Source organism: Misgurnus anguillicaudatus, chromosome 4, assembly GCF_027580225.2.
Source record: "Misgurnus anguillicaudatus chromosome 4, ASM2758022v2, whole genome shotgun sequence".
Lineage (NCBI taxonomy): Eukaryota > Metazoa > Chordata > Actinopteri > Cypriniformes > Cobitidae > Misgurnus > Misgurnus anguillicaudatus.
In genome coordinates this window covers 33343214-33362674 of record NC_073340.2, presented here as the reverse complement: position 1 = coordinate 33362674, position 19461 = coordinate 33343214, and the positions used below count along the sequence as shown (strand labels likewise).

General features: G+C 39.8%; 1 protein-coding gene and 1 long non-coding RNA gene across 4 annotated transcripts in view; both read left to right on the top strand.

Annotated features, from left to right (window-relative positions):
* The first annotated feature begins 463 nt into the window (after positions 1 to 463).
* On the top strand, positions 464 to 5159 carry LOC129420786 (uncharacterized). Of its 2 annotated transcripts, XM_073867182.1 has the most exons (4): positions 464 to 579; positions 664 to 716; positions 792 to 3914; positions 3999 to 5159. In XM_073867182.1, exons 1-4 carry the CDS (start codon positions 560 to 562, stop codon positions 5087 to 5089), a joined length of 4287 nt encoding a protein of 1428 aa, XP_073723283.1. In that variant the 5' UTR covers positions 464 to 559; the 3' UTR covers positions 5090 to 5159. The 2 variants fall into 2 exon arrangements, with proteins under 2 accessions (XP_073723283.1, XP_055031828.2); XM_055175853.2 differs by having other exon boundaries at positions 792 to 5159.
* A 5827-nt stretch (positions 5160 to 10986) lies between these two features.
* The window catches only part of LOC129421139 (uncharacterized), an 82754-nt gene continuing 74279 nt past the window's right edge, over positions 10987 to 19461 (top strand). For both annotated transcript variants that reach the window (XR_012369136.1, XR_008636989.2), the window contains exon 1: positions 10987 to 11094. This is a non-coding gene — a long non-coding RNA (uncharacterized lncRNA). The remainder of the gene's footprint in view (positions 11095 to 19461) is intronic.

The following is a 19461-nucleotide window of genomic DNA, read 5'->3' as shown; positions in this document are numbered from 1 at the left end:
ATTATAAAAACGCATGGAAGACGCAACATGACAAACACGTCAACAACTTACTAGATTAAAATCTTTGCTATTTTTAAAGTAATCAATAAAGTTAAGTGATTTCAACTTGGAGTTTTTATAACTGAATTTGATAAGTATAGACATAGAATAATTAGTAAGTTGAAAAGTAAAGCCTGTTTGATTGAACTTTAATATAAACTTTAAAATAAATTTAAATGTATTGTGGAAAAATGGCAAAGTCAGTATCTTTAAAGTTGTAATAAGAGATAAGAGTTTATTTTAACTATAACCAAAACTTCTGAAAAGCATATTGGATGACAATAATTGAGGCAGGTGAATCTACTTAATTACTTTAGTAAATGCAATTATCAATTAGCCAATTAAGTCTTTACATGTGAGGGGTATTTTCTATAATTGCTCAAATGATCTGATTGGACAGAAAAGGCCTATAAAAGACAACTGATTGAGTTTGAGAGTATACATGGATTTGTAGTGACTGCACTTTAAGTTGCTGCAACCACTTTTTTGTTAGAATAGTCTTGATTACAGGAGTTCTGCTATGGATGTGCGGTGGAAAAGGTAGTTATGTATTCTCTTTAATCCTTTGTGTGTGTTTTTGTGTAAGTGTTTTGTTTTCTTTGTGTAACTGTTTTTTGCTTACAGGCTCCACTTGCTGTTTTTTCTGACTTTTTGGAAACATGCTGTTGGACGTGAAAGTGAGTATCAAACTTGAATTTAAAACGAGGCTCTTAAGTGCCTCTTAATAATTCCTTGTTTTCTTTGTTCTGTAGGTTTGGATTTTGAAAGTGTTCATCCACGTAGCTTGCATTTCCCTAAGACCTATTCACCTCCGGAAGTCCAGTCTTCTATGTTGAATGCTTCAGTGACAAGGAATATTCCTCATGAAGAAGTTGACTCTAATGTGCTTCGAGGAAATGGCACGGGTCCCAGCACATCTTTATTCTCTTATCTACAGTTTATTAAAGAGGGTGCTCCTAGCGGCTATGCATCTTTGTCTCAAGCCCAAAGTGCATCAAGTAGCTCTGTTTCTACGTCTCTGACCGCACCACAAAATCCATCCCAACCAGGCAGTTTTTCTACATTGTTTCAAGTCCAAGGCTCCTCCGCTTCAAATGTTATGGCTGGACAGTCTGTTAGTGGCATAGGTTACAATCAATATGACTCCACATCTAAGGACAGCACTGGACTGAACACTGGAGGGTCTATTCAACTTGTTTCTTCAACGGGAGGAAGTGGCTTATCTCAAAGTAGCTTTAGTCAGTATGTCCCAGGCTCTTCTCCACTTAGTTATTCACCCACTGTTCTTAGCCAGTCTGGTAGTAAAACCTTGAATACAAGTTCTCAGAGCAGCTCTGGCACACTCATGGGAGGGTTGTCAAGCCGGTTGTTTACTTTGACTTCTCAGGGTAGTTCTAGACCACAAGTTACACAGGGAGGCAGTACCAGTTTCAGTGGTTTGTTCCAACAGTCTCCAAGTAAAAGTCAGTCTTCCCCTACATATTCTCATCCTGGTTCTTTACCCCTAGCTGGCTCTAGATACCCCACAAGTTCCCAGAGCTTGTTTAGTTCAGGTTCCCAAGGTAGCTCTAGTTATCAGTTGGCACCTTCCCGTCCGTCTGGCCTAGCACAAGGATCTAGTAGTCAACCTGTTGTCTCATATGTGCAGTCTCAGGGCAGACTAGGTCAATTAGCTATTGGTTCTCCCCAGTATGGAAGTGCATCTCTGGCAGCACCTCAGGTCCCTCAAAACTGGCTGCCTTCTGCTTCTAGTTTCTCCCCTGGTAGTCAGACCTCTGGTACAGTTGTGTCACAAAGCAGCTATTCCCCTCAAAGTGCCCCAGCTCCTAGTAAGCCTTTATCATCTGTAGGACGCCCTAGTCAAGTTGCCCCTGGTTTGCTGTATCCAAGTGCATCTCTGGCAGCACCTCAGGTCCCTCAAAAATGGCTTCCTTCTAGTTTCTCCCCTGGTAGTCAGACCTCTGGTACAGTTGTGTCACAAAGCAGCTATTCCCCTCAAAGTGCCCCAGCTCCTAGTAAGCCTTTATCCTCTGTAGGACGCCCTGGTCAAGTTGCCCCTGGTTTGCTGTATCCAAGTGCATCTCTGGCAGCACCTCAGGTCCCTCAAAACTGGCTGCCTTCTGCTTCTAGTTTCTCCCCTGGTAGTCAGACCTCTGGTACAGTTGTGTCACAAAGCAGCTATTCCCCTCAAAGTGCCCCAGCTCCTAGTAAGCCTTTATCATCTGTAGGACGCCCTAGTCAAGTTGCCCCTGGTTTGCTGTATCCAAGTGCATCTCTGGCAGCACCTCAGGTCCCTCAAAACTGGCTGCCTTCTGCTTCTAGTTTCTCCCCTGGTAGTCAGACCTCTGGTACAGTTGTGTCACAAAGCAGCTATTCCCCTCAAAGTGCCCCAGCTCCTAGTAAGCCTTTATCATCTGTAGGACGCCCTAGTCAAGTTGCCCCTGGTTTGCTGTATCCAAGTGCATCTCTGGCAGCACCTCAGGTCCCTCAAAAATGGCTTCCTTCTAGTTTCTCCCCTGGTAGTCAGACCTCTGGTACAGTTGTGTCACAAAGCAGCTATTTCCCTCAAAGTGCCCCAGCTCCTAGTAAGCCTTTATCATCTGTAGGACGCCCTAGTCAAGTTGCCCCTGGTTTGCTGTATCCAAGTGCATCTCTGGCAGCACCTCAGGTCCCTCAAAAATGGCTTCCTTCTAGTTTCTCCCCTGGTAGTCAGACCTCTGGTACAGTTGTGCCACAAAGCAGCTATTTCCCTCAAAGTGCCCCAGCTCCTAGTAAGCCTTTATCATCTGTAGGACGCCCTAGTCAAGTTGCCCCTGGTTTGCTGTATCCAAGTGCATCTCTGGCAGCACCTCAGGTCCCTCAAAAATGGCTTCCTTCTAGTTTCTCCCCTGGTAGTCAGACCTCTGGTACAGTTGTGTCACAAAGCAGCTATTTCCCTCAAAGTGCCCCAGCTCCTAGTAAGCCTTTATCCTCTGTAGGACGCCCTAGTCAAGTTGCCCCTGGTTTGCTGTATCCAAGTGCATCTCTGGCAGCACCTCAGGTCCCTCAAAAATGGCTTCCTTCTAGTTTCTCCCCTGGTAGTCAGACCTCTGGTACAGTTGTGTCACAAAGCAGCTATTCCCCTCAAAGTGCCCCAGCTCCTAGTAAGCCTTTATCCTCTGTAGGACTTCCTAGTCAAGTTGCCCCTGGTTTGCTCTCAAGTGCATCTATGGCTTCACCTCCAAATGTTTTGTGCCAGTATAAAGCTGCTGAAAGCGTTAACTCCATGTCCCAGCCTCAGCCATTTCAAAGATTACAGCCTTCTGTTTCTATGTCATCCCCAAGTATTCAGACCTCTAGCACAGTGCTATCGCATGGCAGCTCTCTATTTGACACTGTTAAGACTCCCAGTAGCTTCTCCCCTTCCCCAGCTGGAGGTCCTAGTCCACTAGTTTCCACACAGAGGGTAGGCAGTTACAGTGGTAGTCCATATATTGCTGGGTCCTCTGCATATTCCAAACTCGTTTCCTCATTAGGGGCACCTAGCCTTTTTACCAGTGCTCAGAGCTCTCCTGGCTTTGCTACATCAAGCCTTCAGGGTAGTGCTGGTACTGCACAGACAGTTTCAGGTCGTTATGTAGCTCCACAGAAAGTGGGTACATCTACCTTCAGTTCATCTCTTCAGTCTCCAGTTGCCTCAAGCCAATATGGCCCTGCACCTTCCCTGGATGCTAAAGTACCAGTTTACAGCCAAGCCCCCCCTGCTGGGACCATGTATCAGAGCCAGCCATCTCCATTTTGGCAGCCTGCCTCTAAGGCTATGGATGGCAGTGTTTCAACATCTGGTGCAGCTGTGTTGCAGAGCAGCTCATCTTCCCAACGTGTTCCAGCTCCCAGTAGGTTTTCCTTAGCTGGAGGTGCTAGCTACCCTGCTTCACCACAGGGAAGTGGTACTGACAGTGGTTTGTCTCTCTATCCAGGCGCTGTTCAGCAGTACACCCCTGTGTCCCCTGCTTCTGGCATGTTTGGTTCCTCTCCCCTTAGTGTTTCTAGTCAATCTGCCAGTAGTCAGAGCTCTCCCAGCCAGCACACATCACTCTCCCCAAGCAGGACTGGCAGTCTTCTAACATCAAGTGGTTATCTCTCTGTACAAGGAAGTGGCTCTTCTAATGGCTCCTCTCTCTTGACCCAAGGCACTTTTGGTAAATACACCCCTGTACCCTCAATGGATACACGTTTGCCAATGTTTAGTCAGACTAAAGCTGTTTCAAGTGGTGTTTCCCTGTCTCAAAGCAAACCACTTCAAAGTTGGCAGCCTTCAGCCAGTGGGTGGCATCAAGTTGTTCAGGCCTCTGGTTCAGCAACATTACAGAGTGGGTCTTCTCAAAGTGCTCAAACATCTGGTAGTGTTTCCTTCCCGCCAGCCTCAAGTGCTCCTGTGGATTCTGTGGCCCAAAGTGGTCAAACTCCTGTTTCTCGGCAGACCTCTAGTCTCCTTGGGTTTGGTTCAAGGCCTTCAAGACTCCTGTCTATAGCATCTTCTGGCTCAGTGAGTAACCAAATGTCTCCTGGTCTCTCTGCCTCACTTAAACTGCCCACAGGTTCCATGACTCCAGGCTCAACTGCCCCAGGTGTGTCTGTTTCATCCCAAGCTCAACCCCTCACTGACCCTGTTAAATATGATGCTACTGTTGGAGGTCAAGGAATGTCCAGTGGCTTATCATCAGTGCTCTACAGTCGCTATGGTTCCTCTAGCCAAAGTGGTCCAGTTTCTGGATCTGCAGGTAGCCAAGTGTCACCTAGTCTATTTGCTTCTCTCAAACTGCCCACAGGTTCCATAACTCGAGGATCAACTGTCCAAACAGCTTCAGGAGGGATGTCTTCTGCTCCACCCCAAGCTCTCGGTGACACTTACGGTTCAAGTGTTGGAGGTCAAGGAATGTCTAGTGGCTCAGTGTCCAGTGGCTTAACATCAGTCTCAAGTAGCTATGGTTCCTCCTATGGCCAGAATTATCCACTTTCTAAGCCATCACAGGGTTCCTTTAGCCAATACAATGCAGTCAAGGGCTGAAAGCCTGTTTTGTGCATGTTGCAACACTCAAACTTGTTTTTTAGAGTATTGAATAAATGTTTTGAGAATATTTTTCTTGGTTCCCTTTTGTTTGTTGTAACTACAATGGGTAATTGACACGAGTAACAGCTCTTCAAAATGGTTTTCCTGAGGTAAAAAGCACATACTGTTCTGTTTGCTCTTTTCTGAAACAAACTGGGTAAATTGGTTTCAGCCTTGGTGTGGGCAGTATTCTCTTAGCTGAATAGTACATACTGAGTTAAAATGGCTTTTGTCTAACCACATTAATGCAAAGTGAACAATGTGACTGCGTAGTTAAGAAAATTAATGATGTTACTCTTTGTAAGGTCATGTTTGGTAATGAAACCTTACTGTAGTTTTAATGGTCACGTCTTCCTGGACACTAAAAACCTAGTGTATTCCCTTAGTTCTGTCAATCCACCTAAGCTGACGTTTCCTGACAATAGTGTTGAAATCTCTCAAGAAGGTTTGTCTTTCTGCCTGTTGAAGTCAGCTTTTCTCCACTTAACATGAATTCTATCTGGTGTTGCACAGTGTTTATTCAAGCATTTTAAATGTGTAGTGCTGAGCCCAGTGTACACTTTCGTTTGGTTTTTATGTTCAATGGGTCTAAAAGGCAAATCTATAAGAGAAGGGGCTCTTTGGGGTGAGAGGAAGAGACAGTTGGAGATTTGCTGCAGAATAGGCATGCAAGATGGCTGTGACCTTGGCCTCTCTTTGCTCTGAGCATCTTTAGTGAGCTTCATTAAAGCTGAGAGAAGATGTGGTGTAATATTCTTCAGAAAGGCTAGAAGAGTGCAGTTACTCTGCAAATGTTCACCAACCCCTTTTTCGTAACTCTTCCTTTATTGCTCAATGTTAACTTAAATGTGGCCTTGTATTGGTTTAAGAAAAATGATAAACTCTTCCAACTCTAAAATTTGTAGTGGCCAAGTAAGGTAAAGTGTTCCTAAGATCTTTTAGTAGAGTTAACAAACATTTTTCAAACGCACTATATACACTTAAGGTGCATGCTACAGTCTACTAAATGCCGTTTATAACCAGTGTTGTCAAAACGGACATGCGCGTCACCTTGGTTTGTAATTTAACCTTTGCTGGATTGTTTTAACCCCTTGTTGAGTTGGGTATAAACATTTTAAGTGTATGTTACAAATAAAAGCCATTCATAAGCAAGATACCTTGAAAATAGTAATGATATATTTTGCAGTGGTTGCTTTTTTGTTTACATGGGCTGTTCATGGTCAGAATTAGATGAGGCATTTTGATAGTGAATATTTAAGACTGAAGTGTTACCAGTACATCAGCATCTTCCTCTTTCTCCAGTCTTGTGCAACTAGTAGGACTTTGGGATCACTTGCATAAATATCACAGTTCAAAGACTCAACGCAGTAATCACAGGGCCAGAACAGATCAATACTTCCATTTTCTTCTTGGTAACGATGGTGCTAAAATTAATTATCTGTTTGTCAAAGATGCTCTGTCTCATTTCATTATCTTAAATAACAGCAGCTAATTTCACTCAAGGTGTATCCCTTGTTTTAACTGAAATACCTTTAAGACACACAGGTCTTGTTTTACAGACAAGGGTTAGCTGAAGCCAGGACTAGGCCTTAGTTAAATTAAGATGTTTAAGATGTTTTATAAACATGCCTTAGAAAAAAATCGTTATTGGGGTGTATCTTGAGATAAATCAATGGCACTGGGATATTTTGAGATCTGTCTAGGTTATTCTATAGTTGTCTAGGACCAGCCTTAAACCTTGTCTATGAAACCAGGGGACAATGTTACATGAGTTTAGCTCAATGATTGACATTCGATGGGTTTGACAGGGCAGAACTGAGCCCCAGAATGAGGTCAGCTGACTTACAGATATCTATCGGTGTAGTGAGATGTAATGAGTTCCACAAACCTATCAGCAGCTCACCGGCTTTGATCTTTAAAGGAAGTTATTTGGGTGGCCTTGCACACAGCCTTATGATTGTAATCGTACCTGACTACTCAAAGATTTTTTCATGTGTTAAACTTAGCAGTGAGGCAAGTGGATACGGCTACAAGAGAGAGAGAGATCGCCTCCAAGTGTGTCCAAGTGTGTGTGAAGTGGCAAGGAAAATGGCAACAGGACCCAATATCATATTTTAAAATGAAGCTAATGTGTTCTGAAAATAATGGGCTGGATTAATGTCACTGGCCAAGGGAAAGTATAATACATGGGATTTTCTTCTCATTGGTGGAGAGACTGTTTAGTTGACTATTATGTTTTATATAAGAGGTTCTACACTCTGGCCCTCAAGATCCACTTTCCTGCAGAGTTTAGCTCCAGCCCTGATCAAACACACCTGAGCAAGGTAATCAAGGTCTTCAGGAATACCAAAACATTGCAGGCAGATGAGTTGAGAACCTTCGTATTACACACAGTGTATTGGTTTTTGTTGGTCTCTAATGGTATGTATTGGTTCTATTGGTTCTATGTATTGGTTCTAATGGAATATGGCCCAAAACACACTACAGTGTATTGGTTTTTGTTGGTCTCTAATGGTACGTATTGGTTCTAATGGAATATGTATTGGTTTTAATGGTAAAAGCTAATGGTTCCTGATGGTATTTTAATGGAAACCATTAGAATTTTCTGTAATGGTTTTATTGTTTTTTTTTCAGCAGGGTAATATAAACTTATTAGGTGCCAAAGTACTTTTTAAAGGGTACTGCCGCGGTGACACCCAGGGATCATTATTTTTTTTTTTTCTGACTGTACCGTATCGTTGGACTCGTTATCCAGAAAAATTTGCCTTGTTTATTCCATGAAAAGTTCCAGCCATTTACCTGATCAAGCTCTAAGACAATATGTGTGTTTTTTCCCATATATTGCAAAATACTCAGAGCTATACAAACATACATGTTAGGGATCTTTCTATAGCAATATGGTCGGTTTAGATTTGAAGGTTTACCTTTTTGTTCATTTTATTGCATAACCACCTCAGAGCTAATGATAGGTTTGTGTTTATTTGTTAGTGCTAAAACTTGCACTGTGGAGAAAATAAATGGGATGTACTAAAATACACTTAGTGAATGTACTTCACACACTAATTTTGTACTTAAGGTACAAAACATTAGTCTGTGGATATTGATATAAACTTAATTACATCTAATTATTAGATTATTTTAATACATTAAACACACAAAAAAAAACAATGTACCACACTTTAAGGGGCGGCTTCCCAGACAGGGATTAGACTAGTCCTAGACTAAAATAAATGTAAGAGCTGTCCAAACTGAAAACAGCTTGCAGTGACATATCTTAAAATGCATCAGTGCTCTTTGTTTTGCATGTTTGTCTTTACAAACTTTACCAACCCAGATGCCCTTCCGAAAGAGCAAGATGACAGAAGGGAGGAGTTTACACTGATGGGCAACTTCTCTTCCTATTTCCGACATGACGCTCAAGTCAGTCCCAAAATATGCTCCAGTGCACCCTCTTGGACTTGCGTCAAGGGTCCCTAAGTTCTGCACTAAATGATGTCATCAAAGTGTGGACTCTGAGGAAGTCCATAAGTCCGAAGGGTGCCATTTGGGACAGGGCCTGAGACAACGGCTGCGTCCGAAACCTCTAAATTGCTTCCTCCTGAGGCAGCTTTCCAAGGCAAGAAGGCATCAAGGCATGTCCGAATTCAATGTTAGGTTAACTTCCTGTCTCCTGAGATACCTATGCGTGGGCGTACAATACGAATGTGATTGGTCGAGCCTGGTTGAGATCGAAAAAATAAAATAGCGGCCAAGGAAGCGACTGGATCACAAATTTAGTGTAAATAAAGGTAGATTTTCACTTTTTATACCTTTTAATTGCTTTTCTAGCGAGAAATTAGTATTGTAGTTTTCAAATATGTGATTAATTATCACAAAGGTGCTCTCTGTTTATATTTCAAACACGCTGCCTTTGAAATGTGTCCGAAAGCCTTTCTCTGAGCTGCCTTCATGCCTCTGAAGTCATTGCCTCATGAGGCAGCGAGGCAACGAGTCACTTGCCTTGAGTTTTTGGACGCAGCCAACGTAGGGATGAAACCATAGACCGTAAAAAAATATGGACGTAGTGTCCGTGACGTCACCCATTGGTTTGTGAAGATCATTTCTGAAGCTTAAAGTAGGCGTTGCCTGCCGTCGCCATCATGGCCGCGCGTCCCCGCGAATCACCCGCGGAAAACCAAAAATGGTTAAAGAGGCGGGACATGGGTGAAGCTGATGTGAAACCACGCCCGCCTAGCGCGAGTCTAGTGACAGCAGTGGCTGTTATAACCATCACTCAAGTGGCCACGCCCTTAATTATGCAGAAGTATAAGACTTAATATAAAAACGGATGAGTTACAAAAAAATTCACCCACCTCACAGTTGTCATGAAGGGCAAAATTAGCTATATAGGCCAAAAACACTTTTTGTACCAGGCTGTAAACATAATTACTATAAAGTTGGCCATTTTTAACATGGGAGTCTATGGGAATTGACTCCCTTTTGGAGCCAGCCTCAAGCGGACAGTTGATGAATTGCAGTTTAAGTCACTTCCGTATTGCTTCATTAGAGAGATCGGAAGATTGCCCCTCGGATGAAACGCGTTCTGTAGAGCAGTGTGTCCGTTTAGGGCTACTGTAGAAACATGATGGCGACTTACATGTAAGGAGACACGTGGTGTATGTGGATAAAACAATACAGTTCATTATATATAAGGTCTTTTTACACCACTGAAAATATAGTTATGTATATTATATTGCATTTCTGTCAAGAGATCTTTCTAAAATTTACATAATGAACCTTTACATTTTTCACTTAATTGTTACCAATTGCAGTACGTTTTTAAAGTAGAGCAGCTTTCACTTTTTACAGTGTACAAATAATAGTTTTTAAGTATATTTTAGTAGAAGTATCTTACCTGGGTTGCTAATGAATCGCTACACACTTTTGTTTTGTATAATAATTGATAAAATGTTTGTAATTGACTCGTGGTGACCAATTCCTGCACTCTCAGAAATAAGCTTTCATTTGGGTGGTACCATTTCAAATTAGTACATCAAAAGTTCACATGGGTACCTCAATGATACAATCTTTACCTAGATCTGTCTTTGATTTTACAAAATAAAATTATAAAATAACAGCCTCATGCAAAGCAAATTCTCATCAACTTTTTTCTGTTTTTTTCTTCAGATTTCTTTTGGTTTCCATAATGCTTTGCATAAGGCTATTATTTCAGTTTTATTCTGTCTGTAGCTATACATACTTGTTAATGTTTAATGTTCATTTAACTTTGAACAAACTGTTGCAAGGAAATAACATAAAATTAATTTTACAGTAAGTTTCTGGCAAACAGCTTGCTTTTACACTGTACATATTAGGACTTTTTCTGTCCCAACAGCTTTTGTACCTTTATTTCTAAGTGTTTTAGTCACTCTGTAATCTCTTTAAATTAAATATTTTGATTTCAAATCAGTATCTGCTTCTCTATTTTTTAAGTAGCTAAGTGATCCAGCACCCCGCTGCTTCGCATGTGCTCATATGTTTATTTTGCAATAATGTCTGTAAATAATTTCTTAATATGCACAGTCAAATGTGTTGGTTTCCAGCTGATAATCAAGGTTTTTAATGCTCTCTGTCTTTCAGCTTCAAATCTTTCGTAATTCATGTGATCAGCGTCTCAGTGGAGGCTCTGCTGTTTACATTTCAATCATTTCTCTGCTTTTATATTTTGTCTTTGGAGGACGCTGGAATTGCTTTTCAGCGGGATAGAGATGGATTTTTAAAGCAACCGTTTAGCAGATATTAAATTGGTAATACAGAAACCCACTGGAGAAAAAGAGCAAATAAAACTAAAGCTCTGTTGATTTCTGTTTTCTTATAGAAATCAAATAATCTGTTCCCGTGTGAGTCCACTGTATGGCGCCAGAGACTTTACTGAAAACCATCTGCAGTACTGCAGCTGACCTGAAGGGTGCAGTAGAGACACAGTAAGTGCTAATTTTGGAACTGCATAGGGGCTAATGCAGGGGTGGGCATTCCTGGTCCTGGAGGGCCACTGTCCTGCAAAGTTGAACTTCAACCCTAATCAAACACACCTGAAAGTCATTTCCAAGTCATTCTGCAGCCTTTGATAAGATTTTTCAAGTGTGTTTGATTGAGGTTGGAACTAAACTTTGCAGGACAGTGGCCCTCCAGGACCAAAAATGCCCACCCCTGATCTAATGTATATGTGTTTTAAAGTCGCTGATAAGTTTACAGAGGGATATTTAACATTTTAATATATGTATAGGAGAGAACAATCCCTTTTGACTCTTTTTTATCCAGTCCCTTTTTGGCTGTTTACCATTAAAATCATGGTAAATGTCTTCATATAGTGTGTTTTGGGACTTATTCCAGTAGTGATCTATAAGTTTGCTATAAGATGTTATATTGGTTCCAGATATACACTCAAAAAAATTGTTTGTTCATTCAACATAATTGAATGAAGGAAAACTTTTCCACGAAATTAGTTTAGGCTTGTACAACAAGAATACATTAAGTTAATTTAAACAAATAATCTTTTGTTGCACCAACTTAATAAATATATTTTCATTGGTCATAAAAATGTCTTGTTCAATAAACTTAATTCAGTTAAGGAAAACTTTTCCACGCAATTAATTCTGGTCTGTTCAACAAAGACAAAACAAGTTCATTCAAGCAAAAAAGTCTAGTTAAACCAATTGTCAGTTTCTATATAATAATAATTGGCATAAGCACACGTAAGCATGCTAATGATACATTGGATGAACATGTGAGAAGAGATTGATCTTCAAACAGACATTAACACAGTTAAAGAAGAACATACGTCACATCCACAACTTAACCACAAGCGCCACTCTTCTGCACGATGGTAACCAAACAATTCGTAAAAATATAACACAAACTCTTCTAAATAAATAAGATAAACCAACATTCAACACTATTAAGTATTTCTCTTTACCTAAAAATGCATAAAATAACACTTAATTAAAAAATTACTCTCCAAAGGCAGTTGCATGCAGAGCATGCTGGGAAATACAGATTCACGGCCCAGTAAGTAATAGCAACAAAAATCATTAATGTGGTCCCAATATAAAATGATTAAAGGCGGAGTCCACGATGTTTGAAAAACGCTTTGGAAAAGAAGACGGGCCGACTACCAAAACACACTTATAGCCAATCAAATCAAATCAAATGCTGGGTTGCGTATGTGTGGGGCGGGTCTATCAACAGAAGGTCCAGATTCTATTGGGGTAGGGGCGTGTTTGTTTAGGTGATTTCAAATATCAACATTGGCTTTCAAACATCATGGACTCCACCTTTAAGTTCATTTATTTTTTTAAAATTTAAGCAGATTGAACATTATAAAAATAGGTTGAGACAAAAAAAATTAAAATTGTGTTGTATTAACTTGTTTCATTTAGGTAATTAGACAAGCTGCAAAAAAGCCAATAAAAGCCAACAATTCATTTATTCCTTTCTCTTCTCTTCTCCTTTTTCTTTTTTGTTATGATAATTTTGGCCCATCTGTTTCCTATCCACCATAATTTCTGATTCCCGAACAAGAGCCTTTGTCATATCTAATCAGATGTTATCTTTTTAAGTTCTCTATATGATGGGATGAGTCTGTTGTTCTGATTCAAATAAAGTCATTTTCTTGATCTTTCCTTGCATAAATCTGCGAACATCATTCAGTTAAAAGCAAATGAATGTACCTTGCTTTTAAGAGAATGACCTCTCTTCATAATGGATTAGAAGTGTTAAGTGCGCTGTGTGCTACCTTAGTGTACTCTGGCATAAAAAGATTTTATGGCACATTATTTTTTATAGAAAATCTAAATAAACCTATTGAATTTAAATCTCGATGGCAAAGAGGTTTTTATAAGCCCCAAAAAGAAAAAATGAGGGCATTGTTATAGGCACAATGGGGATTTGTATAGGTTATTCTTTGTAAAGCTGTTTTGGGGCAGGAACTGAATATATAAGTGCATTTCATTTATTATACACAATAGCTTTGTGCCCTGGTGGTTCCCATTGCTATATTTTGTTTTTAAGATGAATTGACCAATCAGCATATATTTTTTTAGGCCCTGTTTATACTGTTTACACCTGATATGAAAGGGGGGGTTATCAGTATTTCATGCATTCTGATTTATTAACACAGTTTAAGAGTTGGATTCCTCATGCTATAGGCAAAGTGTCAAAAAAGCAGTTGGACGTGTTAAAGAGTATTTCTGTGCCAAATGCACTTCGCTTGGGGATGGGTGGAGCATTACGAGCCAAGCGGAAAGCTACAACGGTCGCGCGCAAGTCCGCCTGCCAGCGTACACAAACTCACACATTTGGATGTGCGTGCTGATATGTGTGGCGGGATGTGCGTTTTTTTATATATAACTTTGCATGTAGGGAAACACTGCTGTTTGTGCTTTACTGCTTAACTCAGAAGGTGTTAAGGAATGCAACGCCTGCGACCTATGTTGTGTATAACAAGGTACTTGCACTGCAAAAAATGATTTTTTGTCTTGTTTTCAGTACAAATATCTAAAAAATCAAGATGTATTTTCTTGATTAGCAAAATTACCTAAGAAAATAAGTTTAGTTTTTAGACAAAAAAAAATCAAATTTAAGTGAATTTGTGCCTAACACAAGCAAAAATATCTGCTAATGGGGTTAGACATTTTTTCTTGAATTAAGCGTTTAAGAAAAACTTAAACTTGTTTTTTATTATTATTTTTTTCTCACCCCATTGGTAAGTATCTAACAATTCTTAAATCAATGTATTTTCTGAGGAGCAAAATTACCTGAGAAAATAACTTAAACAAGTACAAAAAAACTGTCAATGGGGTAAGAAAAAATCTTGAAAAAAGTTTAATTTTAAACACTTAATTCAAGAAAAAATTTTGTAACATTTTCATACCCAATTGGGAGATGAGATTGTTTTGCTTGTTTTAATCACTTCACTTAATTTGATATTTTTTGTCTTAACATTAAACTTATTTTCTTAGTCAGTTTGCTCATCAAAAAAATGCATCTTTATTCAATTATTATTACTATTTTTAGATATTTGTACTGTAAACAAGACAAAAATACTAAGTAAGAAAGTCATTTTTGCAGTGTATACCTTGCATCATTGTTTGTATGGCTCTCTTGCATAAGCAAGCGACTTATTATTCACAACATAGGTTGCAGACGTTGCATTTCTTAACACCTTCTGAGTTAAGTAGTAAAGCACAAACAGCAGTGTTTCACTACATGTAAAGTTACAAAAAAAATTAACACCCGCCACACGCATCAGCCCGCACAGCCAAATGTGCGAGTTTGTTTAACCAGGTGGGCGGTACTTTTCCGCACTGCTCGTCATCCTACACCTATGGCCCTGTCCCAAATGGCGCACTTCATGTGGACTTTCGGTCTTGTGGCCTTAAATTGCGCGTTCTCGCTTAGTCTACGAGTCCTTAGGGTGTCCCATCTGTCATTTTTACGCTTTGAAGTGTGCTCATCAGCGCCTCCTTTGCCCCCTTAATGCGGTCTTCAGCGAAGCCCGCACTGCAGCAGGCTTTGCGCACTTTGCCAACCCAGAAGTCCTTGCGAAAGGGCAATCAGACCAATCAGGCGACGGAAGGGAGGAGTTCACACTGACGGGCAACTTCTCTACCTATTTCCGGTGTGATGCTCGAGTCTGTCCCAAAATACAACTCCGGTGCACCCACGTACACTCGCATCAAGGGTCCCTAAAGTCTGGACTACGTGATGTCATCAAATAACACGGTCTCACACCCATGGCGTCAATATTTGACGACACTTGACCATGCGTCAATATGTTGACGCGGAGGGTATACCTTTCGCGTCATTTTTTGACGAACTGGGGACTTCAATACTATTAGGTACGCGAAATTAAACAGTTGTCGCCTGGCATTGGGGTTAGGGAGAGGTTTGGGTAGGGATGTCATTATGTAAATCTAACCCTAAACCGACGCGAAAATGGTAGAAAATGGTAAGAAAATAGGAAAAATAATGCAACGGACTTAGTGGTGTTGAGGTCCCCAGTTCGTCGGGGGGTGGCGCGGGGGGTGTGCCCTCCGCGTCAACGTGTTGGCGCATGGTCGGGTGTCGTCAAGTGTTGACGCCATGGGGTGAGACTGGGTTGCATCAAAGTGTGGACTCTGAGGAGGACCACAAGTCCGGAGTGTGCCATTTGGGACAGGGCCTATGTTCTCTGGAAGCTTTTTTCTTCTTGTTTCATTGGTGGGTGTCGTTTGAGTGATATGTTACACTGCCGCCTGCTTTACCGGAGGTGAATGTAGCAAACATCAAATACACCAATTGTGGGGTTTTTATAGAAAGCAAAAAAATACGGGAGAAATGCGGGTAATTATTTAAACGTGATGATGGTGGGAAAGAATGGTAGAATACGGGAGAATCCCGGGAAAAACGGGAGGGTTGACAGGAAAGCCTATAGATGAGTTGTTAAAACATGAGTGGGAGAAATAACGGATTTAAGTTGATTTGTTGGCAGATCCATTAAATGGAAGAATTAATTATGGCAGAGTGTCAAAAAAGCAATTGGATGCAGGTTATTTAAATGCCGAATGCACTTCGCCAGGGTTTGTACAAGTTTCTGAAAGTTTTTTTTAGAATACAGGTACATCTTACTTATCATTGGTGGACCACGTGTACAAGAGATGCAAGATTTTTTTAACCCGGTTTACAGAATATATCAAAGTAATAAGCCACAAGAAGCAGTGGGGTTACCAGTGCATTTTATAACAGCTAAGGAGCGTTGTTAGGCACGAAGCGAAGCACAGTGGCTAAAACACCCTTAGCTGTTATAAAATGCACTGTAACCCCACTGCTTTGCGGGGCTTATTGTTTTTATAAATCCCCATTAGCAGGATTTCATGAAATAAAACACAAATAAGTTATATAATTATATAAGTACAAATATTACTCTTCCGCCAAACAAAGTAGTTCTTCAGAATCAAGTGTGGCTGCAACAGAGCGCTGTTCCCAACCAACACAGATGCAGCAAAGACACAATGAAAAATATGATTTAAGACTGTGGTGTTTATTTTATAAATCAACATTCATCTAATTTGTACATTAACGTTTATATCGTGCAACTGTTGAAGTGATATGCCTGGAAGCATGCATAACTCTTTCCCGTCAGCGTTTTTTTTTTTTTTTTTTTTTTTTTAAGTTGCCACTCAGTTTTAGTTTAATGCCTTACAGAAAAATGATTTTCTTTAAATAAACATAAAATATATCAAATGAAAGAACAGACCATCCGCTTTCAAAAACCGTTTTATCTTACCTTCATTTGTTTTCTTATCACCTCTCAAATTTTCAGGTAAAAGCGGAGATAATTCCAATTTTTGTGAATAACTTTTGTAAGAGATCAGATTCAGAGCCTGGTCAAAACACAATAGCCCCCATTCATCAAAAGTGCGTACACCAAAATTCCAGCGTACACCTTGCGTACACCCAAAACCACGGTGACTTTGAGATTTATCAATATGGACGTTGGCGTACGGCACGCTCAAATCCTATGCCAGCTCAGGAGGTGGTGTACGCACATTTTGAATTAGTGCAGAAATGCGCAAACACTTCCTAACACCATAAAACGCACTGACAAACTAAAATATATGATATATTATGACCCACTGTAAAAAATAAAACATAGTAATTATAAACTTCAGTGTTTATTTTTATGCAACAATGTTCAATGTTTAATTTGTGAGACTTTACCAAAGCATTTGATTTGTATGCATATGTATTCCTTTGAGAGCCTGTGCGCTTTACCTGATGTTTCAGAGCGAGCATGTGAACGGAGCTTAGTGGAAGCGGAGCGTTGCGGTAATATTACCATCAAAGCGCCTTTCCGAAAATTCCGCTCCCTCAGCACCGCTCGTTGAACCCAGAACGCCCTTTGATAATTTGCTAGTTCGAGAATCTGTAAAAACGTCTATCAATAAGTTATGGAATTCAAGCCTTGTACATAAATGTAAAGTAAAAATCAAAGTTAAGATTGAGCAGGTAGAAAAAATTGAAAGGGAGTGCGGAGAGACTGTAAAAGTTAGCAAATATTCTTCCTGGAATCTGAAGCGGCACATTGCAAGAAAGCACAAGGATGTGCTACGAAAACATTGTAATGCGTTAAAAGGTAAGCTAGTTACATACCATTCGATGATAAATAAATACAGATGAGGTAAAGTAAAATGCTTGTGTTGAAAGGAGCCGTAAATCCGGATGACATGCGGACAAAATTATGGCCACGAATTATTTTTTATGCTACATTATGGACACTTCTTTTTCTTATTTAGTCTAAAGTATGGCCATAAATTTAGAATTTGTTCCCAATATTCAACAGTTTGTTCCTTGGAATTAATTATTATAATATTTCGTAATTACTATTACAATTATTATTACTTCAAATTATGAATTAGCCTATAAAACATGTGGATGTCGTGGAAACAAATTGTTAATTTGAATTATATCCGGAGCTCCGTATCAAACTGGATCTAAGATACAGCTAACAAACAACTGTATGTAAATACAGAACAACACACTACAAAAGTTACTACATCATTTTAAAATATTATTTTAAAAAAATTAACTGAACCATTAAGCAGACATAGAATTTAGAGGCAACAGTAAATAATAATAATAATAATAAATAATTATTCTTCTAAATATCAATATTAATAATAAAAATAATAATAAGAATATTACAAATTGTCATCCAATTATTAATGTGCCTTTAATCCCACTCTTTAAACTCCCAAATAAAACAATTTTGTTTCTTTTCACTTCCCCGGTTTCTGTTCTTTGCCGTCTTTCGTGTGTCAATGGCGTAAAATGAGGGCGTGGGGGAGGTGGAGACATGAATTTATATGGGCTTGTTATTCTAATGTAGATCGTTTTCAGCCGCGGCATTTATGAAGGGCAGGTATTGCGTACACCTGAATATCAACGGTACGCACAGTTTCATAAATCAGGCGGTGAGAGAAGTGTAAGCATAATCTTACGCCAACATATACGCTCGTTTCTACGCAAGAATGATAAATGAGGGCCAATGTTTTTAGTGTTGAGTGAATGCGTCAGTGTTTAAGTTGGGTAAGATCGCCACCCAGTGGATAGCGGAAATATGAATTTGTGGTAGAAACTCCGCAGGGAGCGTTTTCTCTTTATTGATTAGATGACTCAACAATATTTATTAACATTTATCCGGATATCGCCATAATTGTGCAGTTGTAGACAAATAAAAAAATATGATTAAAGACTGTTGTGTTTATTTTCTTACATCAGTGGCGCAGTGATACTTATGTGATGCGGTCTGAACCGTGGGTTTACAGGGGTATTTTATCACGGCTTAGAACACGTTTCAACCAATCAGAATGAAGAACCAGAACTGCCCGTCTTATAATAGGATATTAAGCACATTTTTAACCTTTTACATTTATTCAAAGAGGACCATAAAGAGTAACTGGAGACTTTTTTAAAGTGGAAATTTTTTGCTGCAAAGATTTGTTAAATACCAATGAAATTACTAAAGAGGCATTTGTGAAAAAAAGGAATTTTAATTACTAACTAATAACCTTTTTGTTGCCATTAAAGTGACCCTGAACATAAGAGTCTGATTAAAAATGCTAATTTGCAAGAAATAATGTCAGAGTCAGAGTCCACTGCTTGTGTTGTAGTAAACACTCTGGACAAAGTTTTTATGTGTATATGTAAGTTCTTTCTCTGATATTTCAGAGCAATCTGTTGAAATAAGCCTGTGCAACTTTTACACACTCGCAAAATAAAACGGAAATGAAAGAGGTGGTAGTTTTATCAGTGATAGCCTAAAGACCGTGCCGAACATGAACCAGCGTTAACGCTTGACACACAACATGTTTGAAGCATGGCCAACAGCCAATCACAGTGGCCACAACACATGCTCCTCTGTTCTCCGGTTTTTGCATAAACCTAATTGGCTGGCTCTGCACTAGGATATTGGCATAAGGTGATCTGATTGGCTGACGCATGCGTTGGCGTTTGAAAAGTGGAGAAATGTTCAACTTTTGCCACGAGCAACAGCAGTGACGTGATGCCGACAGATCCAAAATTCAGTTCGGCAATGCATGATGTCAAGCATTCAAAGTAAATGAGAAGCGTTAACGCTGGTGCCCGGTGTGAATGTACCGTGACTGTGGTCAAAAATGGATGAGCTCAAAACGTTTTAGACCCCATTAACACATCGTCCACTTGTGAGACTAGACTTTTGAAAGTAAGGCTGCTTCACAATACCATAGAAGAACTATTTTTTGGCTGAATGGTTCCATAAAGACCCTTTA

Bases quoted from the DNA above. Each gene is read 5' to 3' on its own strand.
- LOC129420786 (XM_055175853.2), top strand. From the start codon at position 560: ATGGATGTGCGGTGGAAAAG. The intron at 580-663 runs GTAGTTATGTAT...TTTTGCTTACAG, and splicing joins ATGGATGTGCGGTGGAAAAG to GCTCCACTTGCTGTTTTTTC. The intron at 717-791 runs GTGAGTATCAAA...TTTGTTCTGTAG, and splicing joins ACATGCTGTTGGACGTGAAA to GTTTGGATTTTGAAAGTGTT.